At 41.2% G+C, this 10,487-nt stretch overlaps 2 protein-coding genes across 2 annotated transcripts; both read right to left on the reverse strand.

Moving 5' to 3' along the window:
• Nucleotides 1-1,000: 1,000 nt before the first annotated feature.
• On the reverse strand, nucleotides 1,001-4,365 carry LOC135605999 (protein CHUP1, chloroplastic-like). The gene is made up of 4 exons (XM_065096673.1): nucleotides 3,657-4,365; nucleotides 3,431-3,504; nucleotides 2,617-3,348; nucleotides 1,001-2,294 (listed from the first exon to the last, which is right to left on the reverse strand). The coding sequence occupies exons 1-4, from the start codon at nucleotides 3,868-3,870 to the stop codon at nucleotides 1,350-1,352; spliced, it is 1,965 nt and encodes a 654-aa protein (XP_064952745.1). The 5' UTR covers nucleotides 3,871-4,365; the 3' UTR covers nucleotides 1,001-1,349.
• Nucleotides 4,366-7,274: 2,909 nt separating this feature from the next.
• LOC135606000 (GDSL esterase/lipase APG-like) lies at nucleotides 7,275-9,081 on the reverse strand. Its single transcript, XM_065096674.1, has 5 exons — nucleotides 8,702-9,081; nucleotides 8,480-8,610; nucleotides 8,149-8,382; nucleotides 7,814-8,069; nucleotides 7,275-7,732 (listed from the first exon to the last, which is right to left on the reverse strand). Exons 1-5 carry the CDS (start codon nucleotides 8,958-8,960, stop codon nucleotides 7,536-7,538), a joined length of 1,077 nt encoding a protein of 358 aa, XP_064952746.1. The 5' UTR covers nucleotides 8,961-9,081; the 3' UTR covers nucleotides 7,275-7,535.
• Nucleotides 9,082-10,487: the final 1,406 nt, after the last annotated feature.

Genomic DNA, 10,487 nt, shown 5'->3' on the forward strand with positions numbered 1-10,487 from the left:
ATAATGCTCCTCAACCTCCATAACAAGTCATTGCATCAAGCACCAGAATCTAAACTATTTAAACAGAGAACCTGTAATGCATCAGTTTCTTCTTGTGCATACAGTACATCAATATCATCAGCACAAAATATACCAAAAAAAGAGAACTAGCTAAAAGCTAAAGAAAGAGAACTTGCTAAAAGAGAACCATCTCTTCCATTTACTAGATATAATATAAGTTCACTAGAAGCAGATGCTAAAGTATCATTCAGCATTTAAAAAAGGGGTGGCAGTTAAACTGCCAATTACAACTTACAACAACCTAGAACTCAATGAAAAGGTGCAGCATAGTGCCTCTTGGTTCTAAAGTGAAAAAACCAACAGTGGTGAATTGGGATATTAGCAAAGAAGCCATTCAGTGTAACGCTTAACATAATCATGATTAATATAAATAAAATGCATACTAACATATGGTACAGCCATATTACAGTACCATAGTATCCCAATTTCTTGTGTAACTTCTCTCAGAAGTTACAAGCATTATTTCCCAACTGTAAGGGTTTCAAAGTCCACAAGCAAGATGCATATAATTACATTTTCAATAACTAGAAAGCTTAGGAAATCCTAAAATATATGGCACTGGACAGAAGAACCATTCTTTAGATATTTAAAGTTTCTTCTGCAATAGATGACAGTAATAGAATAATTTGGAAGACATTCATCACTATACTATCATAAATACATAAACTATTATGTATTAATCATTAACTCTCTTGATTTGGTTTCAAACTACTTCTCTGTCCTGGATATATCCTTCATAATTCACAGGAAAACATGAGAAAAATAACTGTCTCAGCAGCCAGGCCAAGTCAAGTTGTCCAAACAATCCTCCAAACCAGTAAATCTCTGCTGCAATTGAATGATATTTGATGCATATAAATTGTATTTGTGATCAACGATTGTGGAACTGAAAGAAGAAAATGCATCTAAGAATTTTACAGAAATGATACCTAGGAGTATCTAAAGTGCCCAAAAAAAGCATTCATCTAACTGGTCTCAATATCACATACATATTCTCGAAAGTTAGTCTGATTCCGTAGAAGGACGGAACTGAATCCATCTTAGAGCCACAGATTATCAATCAACAAGCCCAAATGAGTAACAACTGCATTGGCAATAAAGGTAAAAAATGCAATTGTATGCATATAAGAGTCTCAGATTTCATTGTAGAAAGAAATCTACAAATTTGACAACATTTGTATTCATGATTTCAATATTTTACTGGCAAAACACAAGCATCTACTCTGCTGGGATCCAGATACTTCAGCTGTGTTTGGACAACTAATACTCCGTGATGAAATATACTGGCATCAATATCTAGAAGATGCTGATCTTCTATTTAATTTGGGTATCCCTCTTGAGCTTCTCAAAGCATCTGCATACTTTTTCAGCTCAACTTTCTCAGGAATGTAAGCTTTTTCTTGATCAAGAGGATTCCTTTCACAACTGATTAATGAATGTTCTAAAAAGGATATTTTCATATAATCACAAGATGTTGCACAATCCCTTCTACAAAGCAGGCCTTTTTCCTCCATTTCTTCTTCCAGATAAAGCTCCTGCAACCTTTGAATGTCTAAAGAGAGCCTAGAGTTATCTTGAGAGAAAACATCTTTATTACATTGTCCTTCAACTGTTTGTGCTTCTGTTCCTGCCAATGAATTCACTGCAGCCACTTTCTCTATCATGCATGATGATGAGCTATCATATGAATCCATTCCAATGACATCGTCAAAAGAACAGGTCGAGAAAGATGCTCTTCTTTCGGAACTTCCAGAGCTTGTAGTTTTATCTACGGCTGAAACTTTCTTGCTGTGCTTGCCTTTTCCTAACACTAGCTTCTTAAGTTTGTTAAGAAACTTTGCTTTATTTGAACTACCATGTTTTACCAAGGATGAGTTGTCAATTGATGTATCTTCAGGTTCTCCGGCAGATGCTTGTGAAGAAGAAGAATAATTTGAGTTGACTTCAAAATAATTCGAACTTTTTTCATCAGCACCCAAATTGGCATATTCCAGTATAAGTTGTTTGGCCTTCTTTTTGGATTTAACACTCAAACTCTTGCTAAGATCTCTTGCAAGTGTTTCTTCTGAAGGTAGCTGGTGATTCTTCAGCTCGTACCTTAAGCAAGCATTTACCCATCGAAGATACACTAGCTCCTCAACATCAGTGCACCAATCAATTTGGAGCTGTTCAATCTCCTCCATCAATTTTTCATTCGCCTTCCTGAAGTGGTTGGCTTCCTCCAATGCTTCTGCCTGCAGTGAATTACAATTGGTTTATGCTATCAACATGTGCTTCAAGTAAATAATTAGCAGCAGAAGCATCATAGTGCATGCCAACATGATGCTCAAACAATGGCAACAGATGAAGGGTTTGAACAGGTCAATAGGAGAAGCAACATGAGACAAATTTGGATTATATAAGAATACAAAACCATCTAGTTACAGCAGTTGACAACAGTTACTTGAATATGTTTTTACGGTATGTTAATACATGAACAATTAGCGGGTTTGATGAAGCAAAATAAGCAATGGTTTTGTAGCAGTCTACTCAAAAGGAAGAAGAACAGAGACAGACCTTTGCATCCTCACGAACTGCAGATGCAGTATTTTGTGTGGATTTCAACTTCCTCGCCAAGTCTGAATTCTCCTCTGCCAACCTTGAGTTGATTGTTCTGAGATCCATGGACTCATGTTCCAGTTCCTCCAACTTCTTCAACTTGCTTTTGACCTCTGCATCATTCTCCACATTTTTCTGCTCCCTTTGCTGTAACGAACTGATTCTCTGGTGAAGGGAGACCATTATCTCTTTTTCCTTGTCCCTATCTGATTCCAACTTCTCATCCAAAAGCTTAATATGTTCCCTTGCAGCATCAAGCTCACTAATTGCTTTCGCATAGTCCTCCAGCTGAGCTTGTAGCCTCTGGTTGTCAGCCTGCAAAGACTCAATCTTTAACATGTACAACTTAGCCTCCATCGAACTAATCTTCAATCGATTCACAAGTTCTCTCACAACAGCTTCTTGCCCTTTCAGTCCATGGTAATCCAACAACTGTTGCTCAAGACACCTCTCCCTCTCCTGTAGGGACAAAACCAACTCCTTAAGATTTGTAATCTCTTGCTCCATCATGGCCCTTTCTTGCATCACAGGTTTCTCAGGCATGGTGGTAATTGGGGTGGTTTCCAGGTCCTTCCTTGTCACATCAAATTCTTGCATTACAAGATCGTCAAATCCAGGCAAGAGAAAGCCTGCTTCTTCGCCTGTGGCAGTGATGGCGGTGCCATTGATAATGTCCATCAAATCCTCTTCCTTATAAACATAAAGGCTAAATTAAAACAAAGCAAATTAATGAACATGGCGATAAATAACATAAAGGCTTCCCAAAACTTACAGTTTTCAGGGTGCCGACTTCCTGTTGGAGGCAACCGCCGCTATCCTGCCCACCTGATTTCGACTCTGCAGCAGCTGTTTAAGAAAGGAAAAAGGATAATGGAAATTCATCATCAGATGTAGTCCAAGACAATTTTCTATCACTGGTTTTTATAGCTCACCAATTTCTCACGTCAGACTGACAAAAAATTCAAATCTCGATAAAACCGCAGATGGATGAAAAGAACCTGAGGGCGAGGGCCGACGAGAAGGCGGACGAAGGGAAGGGCGTGGGCGGGGCCGGAGCTGGGACACGACGAAGCCGGCCAAGGAGAGAGCAATGGCGATGCCGACCCTGACGAACATAGGCTTCACGTCCCTCTTTCCTCTCACCACCAACTCCATCTGCTCACCACATCTACGACCGCCATCAGCCGCCGCATTATCTGTCCCCGCGCTCATCTCTCCGCTCCAAGACGCTACCTTTGAACAGGCACCCGCTTCCGCTCCCCTCAAAACGAGAAGGAGAGAGGGAAAGGCGACTCCTCCTTTTGAGTCATCTCCTACACTTCGATCCTACACCTCAGTACTTCTTGAGATTCTCAGCCTCCGAGGCGACGTTGGCGTTTCTTTGGCTTCCGCCGAGGGCGACAGGAAGGTGGAGAACGAAGACCCGAAGTCGTAATGGACTGGCGATCGCCGGAGGGTCTGCTAAGCAGTATTGTTTGCACCCATTTAAACAACTCTTAGCGCTCACCTGCCGGTCTTTGACTAATGAGGCCCGCTTTCACGGCCACAGTCCTCTCCAATCACAAGAAAGGTGGCCGATCAGGTGAGACAATTGAGTGAAGATAGCATATCTGTACATTTTGGGGGACTATATTTTGGCCTCTCGGTGAAGAAAGGTGGGAGCTTTAGACTGACTTCTTCAGTGCTTTGCTTTGTCTTATGGCAAAGCTTGTGTTTTGTGTTAGCTCATGTTTTCTTGTGCTTGCAAAAGCTTTTGTTCCATGCCACATCATCCTATGTTGCTTCCTTTATTGCATAGGATAATGAGAAGACTCCATGCTGTCACATGTTACACGGAAGTTTTCATGATTTGAAGGGCTTTTGAGGGGAGAAAGGAAGAAGTTTTCAGCTCTTCTCCAATGTATAATTCATGTGAATCATTGAATAAATGTGTTACATGTTTAAGGCATTTTTTTAATGTGCTATTCCTCCCCACTTTCCATCAGCGACCTATCAGTATAAGTAGAAGGTTTGTCCGATGTGAGCTGGTTTGCTTGCTTGCTTGTCGAGACTTATTGATATCATGTAAAATCAGTAATGTAGACTGAGTAATGGAACTAATTAGCTAAACCTCTTTAGTGCTAGATTTTAAAAATCTGTATTGAAATCTTTCTAGTGATAAAAAATAAAATATTTAATTTTATTTATCCTAATATGATTGACTTTACTGACGGAAGATATAGGCACATGTATAAATAACAAAAAAGTAATAAACAAAATGATAATTTCAACAATGATGATGGACTAATTACATATTATCTCATATAGTTAGACCTATTTAGTATCATGATCTCTATGTTTAAAAAATATATATTAAAAATTTTATAGTTATAAAAATAAAATATTTAACCCCATTTATCATAATAGTATCAAATTTACCGACGGAAGATACATCATGTGATTCTGTCTCATTTACCTCCTCTCTCCTCATCGTTTGCGATGCAAATGCCTCACTTACCATCTCGTAGTCGATATTCAGATCGATATCGACAAGGTCGACCATCACGTCATTATCATCGACCATTATCATAACAACCACTATGGTGCCATCATTTGTCATTACTGTTGAATTACCTTTTTGTCCATTATTTTCGTATGATTCATGTGCTATCACGTACTATATCTTTTATCGGTAAAACCATCTACGTTAAAATAAATGAGATTAAATATTTCGCTTTCATACCTATAGGGATTTCAATATAATTTTTTTAAATTTAAGGATTGGTATGCTAAAGAGGTATAACTACAAGGGATAATATGTAATTAGCCCATCATCATCATTGAAATTATCTTTTTATCTATCGTTTTGGTATCATTCATGCACCCGCTATATCTTTCATCGATAAAATTAACGACGTTAGGATAAATGAGGTTAAATATTTTATTTTTATAATTATATAATTTTTAATATAATTTTTAAAATATCGAGACCGAAATACTAAAGAGATCTAATTAGATGGGATAATATATAATTAGCCATGAGTAACGAGCTAAATTTCTAATGTAAAAGCTCATGAGTCTGTTTGAATTTCATGCAGAATGAACGAGGACTATTCTCTCGGAACCGAAGAAGAAAAATTACTAATTCATATCCTTAACACAAAGGAATGGAATGTAGTTCATTTGTGAGGATTTCATAAGTCTTCTAGTTTCTACAGTCTGTCAATTTGCTTAGGCATGACCTCTGCTTCGTGCTCAATTGGTCCATTGTATCATTGTATGTGTAATGGCACTTCACTAAGAGTAGTTTGTTCCAGAAGAAGAACTAAGTAGTGCATGGTTTGAATGTTTATCCCGTGGCATGATCATGAATACAAACATTTGAACCCAATTGCCCAAAGGCCTTGATCAAGAGACGTACCAGTTTTTGGCTACCCAGACATCAGAATGAAGCAGCAAAAATCCACCTTCCTCATCAGATTCTGATTTGGAGTTTGCAACAGATGACTTGAAAGACTCATCACACTGGTTTTCCTGCCAAGAACCTGATATTGAGTTGCTAGCAGAAGACAAAAAGTATTGGCGCCATGAACTTTTGCAAGAACCTGAGTCAACATAGACTGATACTTTGTGCTTTCAGTGATTTGACCAAATCACCTCTAGAATGCTCAGTGTGATCTCCTTTAGCAGCGTTTAGAAGCATCTGATGTCAACAAATCTATCTCGGTCCAACTGCTAATTCATGTACGTTCTACACTGTGCTTTCAGTGAGATATGTGGATTGATAGCGTAGCAGAATATGCAGTTCAACTTGCCATTAACGAGGCAGAGGAAATCCTCTATTGCTGCAAACGATGGTCAAGTCGAAGATGATGGAATTCTCTGTCATGGCTTCTCAGGATGTAGAAAATTTTGGACACGCCGAGTTGCATGTTATTCAGCTCTTGGAAGACATTTGTATTTCAAGATCTTAACAGGGGAAGGAATGGATGATTTCATGACGACCGATCATGGAGCAATCACTTCCCTCATGTTGCTCCCTTTGGCGATGACACCGAATCGATGGCTAATGCAGACTAGCAACCTTCATCGAAACATAACTGATGGCGCACACACACTGATACAAAACTGAAAGATCAAAGTGGAAGAAGGCATCCTCATCTTTTTAAAGCTCAACTTGATGAGCAGAAGCTACTTCTCATCAAGGATGCATCTCCGTTCAAGCATGTTTAAACTGAATATTACTGTAACATTAAAATGTACAATAAACTTATCAGTATCTTTTCAGATAGCCAAAATGAGAGCTAGTAAATAGTCCTTGCAAGTGGACCAGAGACGGAAAGAGATCATTTCTAGCATAGCTGGTCCCTTCACTTCTTTAATTATTCTGTACCAACTCAATCTATTGATGCACTGTACAATCTCTATTTTGATCCAGCTGTAACTCATGATTGCAGCGCATGTTGTATGCTATGCCATCTCTGCTCCTCTAAAAAGTGTATATTAATCATCACATCAAAGTCACTGCAAAAGTTGTTTCATCCCTAGAATTGATCCTGAGATAGAACACATATGAACTGGTGAATTCCTTTCGAAGTCATGGAAGAAGTTGTTTGTGGAAACAAAGAAAGTGCAAATGTTAAGAACTGGTACTGCGTCAACTCTGTTTTCTCAAATAAGAACAATAACAACAAGCTTATTCGACCTCCACTGATCTATAAGCAACATATCCCTATCGACAGTTAAGTAAACACCTTACAACTCGATCAGTAATAGTCACTATAATTGTTTTTTATTTTTCCCTCGCTAGAACAGTTTATTTTGCTCTCGAACACCGCTTACTGAGACATAACACACATGAACCGTTGGGTTTCTTGCTGCTGCTGCTGCTGCTGCCTTCACAGAATGAGGTTGATGCCCTCGACGATGAGGGAGTCTGCAAGCACTTGGTTTGCAGACTCCGATGGGTGTACGCTATCCCAGAACACATACCCGGTGGCGTTAGGGCACGTCCCGATCGAGTGCTGATTGCACAGCAACGACGTCGTCTCCACTGTCCCGGTCCCGCAGCATCCTCTCCTTGCTTCGAAGAACCCTAACAATTCCAATGACAGCAGCACTAATGCAGAGATCCGAGACATGGACGGTCATGATTCAACCAAAGAACACGACGTACCGAAGTCGGAAGGCTTGGTGACAAGGTCATCCAGGGGCTTGTAGATGTCGAAGACCGCGATCTTGAGGTTGGGCAAGTGCTTAGCTAACGAGTTCGTCGCCGCATTTAGCTTCCTGTTATAGTTCTGCGCATCGGAGTTGAGTCTCGTCACGCATCGGTTGCTGCCATGTCCAAAGAGCGTGATCGTTACAGGAAGGCAACCCAGCGGTGGCAATGATGTCACGCCGATCCTTCGAGCACCTAAGCCATACAAATTCTGCGGACAAGGAGGACGACATGAACGACGACTACAGATAGGAAGACGCATCTTTGAGGTGGCATGTTACTGATGATACCTTGACAAAGTTTGAGAAGATGTCAACGAGGAACGAGGAGAACTGGTCGGGCGATTGGGTCTTGAAGAGAAAAGGATTGATGTAGTAGTTCTGGATGAAGTCGCTGGCGCCGGTGCTCACTATGTAGAGGGCGTCGGAGATGATGGCTTTAGCCTGGCTGCTTCCAGCCACGTGAGCAAGCTTAGATTGGTACTCCTTGTAGTACTCCAGCTGCTGAGTTAGTGGAATGGCATGCTGCATGAAACATCAAGAAGATGGGCAGAGAGATCTGAAGTCATTCATTTCCATGAGCAATATCGGCACTCTCATTCGAAGGTTTTCACAGGCTTACAGATAAGTAAGAAGTTTCATCGTAGAGACCAGATCCTGCGGAAGCAAAGTTGGCTCCAATGAGCAGGTTCTTCCCGGATGCTTGTGGGCTAAGATAAGCAGGTGGGTAGGTGGTGAATCCCAGGGTGTCAGCTGCAACAAGAAGAAGAAATGGTCAGGACACAGAGTTGATGTGACGAGAAGCTCCAAGGTACGTCAATGGACACAGAACGTATGAGCGTACCAGTGAGATCTGTTGCCAGCTTCCCATTGCAGAACCTCCCGGTCGGCTCATGGTTCTTGAAGTCCCTTCCATATGGAGGGAAGTCCGCCCTGAAGACGGTTTTGAGGTAGTCATTGTTCCCCACATCAACCGTGGAGTCACCAAATGTTATTAAGGCGGGGACGAGCGCCGCCGACGATTGTGCATCGCCGCCCACGAAATGAAGGAAGAAGAGGGCCAAAGTCACCAGCTCCCCCACACTGTTAAATCTCCTTGCCATCTTGTGTTCTCTGCTTTAGTACAGGTCTAATGGAAGAACGCAACTAAATATAGACGCGGATACCGAGGGGCACAAGAGTCTTAGGCATGCAAGCAAGGAAAAGCCGGATGAGATCTCTCCATCATTCTCTGCAACCACTATGGCGACTCATAATTTCGATGAAGAGGGATGAACTGAGGCAGTTGGAGAGTTGGATGGCCATAATGAGGCATAAGGAAGCTGCCCCCTGCGCCATGTACTGCACAGGAGAAAACCAGCTTCATGAACTGTGGTACGTACCCGTTGTTTCCTTTGCGGGTGGGGGGCCAAAATCTACGTAATTAGAGCTACGTACGACGTGGTAAATGTACTTCCTGGTGATAAATTATACGCCACTTCATTAACAGTACTTGCATGCTTGCTGTGACTCCATGAATGCTTCTGGTTACTGCTTCCACGCTGTGTTGTATGTACATGCATGGTTGAATTTTGAGAATGTGGATAAGATGGAAAGCTAAGAGCGCGTGCCGGAGGCAGAAGGGAATGTGTCCTGCCAGTTCTTCAAGTTTGTCTCATTGGACACGAGTAAGTAGAAGAGGATCGAAACATCCAAAGGAGAATTGAAGGCACTTTGTCTCCTTCCCATCACGAGAGGTGGCAGATCGAAGAGGCGGTTCAGCTCTAGCGTGCTGCTGCTGCTACTACTACTACTACTACCTGTGAGGGGTCTAAAGCATGATGTTAACAGTGCAACGAGTGGCAATAGATGCGTAGGAATCCACCATACTTGGAAGAAGATATCCAAAGCATGGATCAGTAACAGGGGCCTGGCAAAGGAAACCAAAAGATAAACATGTCTCAGCTAGGCTGGAGAACTGTCTGCATCAATTCGCTGTAAGAAACTGACTGCTCATAAGAGCAGTCAAGAGTTCATCATTGGAAATAACTCACGTTGAAATATAATAGCTGAGTTCGAAGATTGTTCGACTAGTTAATTTCGAGACGCTAAAAATATGTATATGAAAATCTAGGAAGAGTTTGAATGGAAAAACTAGGAAAGCTGAAGACAACAAAACGTCGGCAGCTGGTTCCCATCACCTCAGCGAGATGCAGGAATCAGAGCCCATGTCGGAGCGGTTCTTTTCACTCTTCATCAACCTTCGAAGAAAACAAAACCTCGGCGGCAGATGGGCGCTCTGTTGTAAACATTTTGCATCGTCGAAAACGACGGCTTATTTCTCACCCACTGTGACAGCAGTAATATTGGCCAACATCAACTGACATGAGTTATTCGTGCATCCAAAAAGAACTGCTGCAGTGAACCAAGTTGCAATATGCAGAGGCTAATGACATAAGAAAGCAATTATATACTGAGCTTATTCGACAGGCTGAGAAACAAAAGAGCATAGATTCAAACCAGGAAAAAGTAACAGGAAAGCATGTTTGAGATCTTTAGTTTAGTAACTGCAAAAATTGACATTTATCTCGGCTGAGCAATGCAGCATGAAGTTAACATCCTTTTGGGTAACTGACAATATAATATAAGTT

Source organism: Musa acuminata, chromosome BXJ2-2, assembly GCF_036884655.1.
Source record: "Musa acuminata AAA Group cultivar baxijiao chromosome BXJ2-2, Cavendish_Baxijiao_AAA, whole genome shotgun sequence".
Taxonomy (NCBI): domain Eukaryota; kingdom Viridiplantae; phylum Streptophyta; class Magnoliopsida; order Zingiberales; family Musaceae; genus Musa; species Musa acuminata.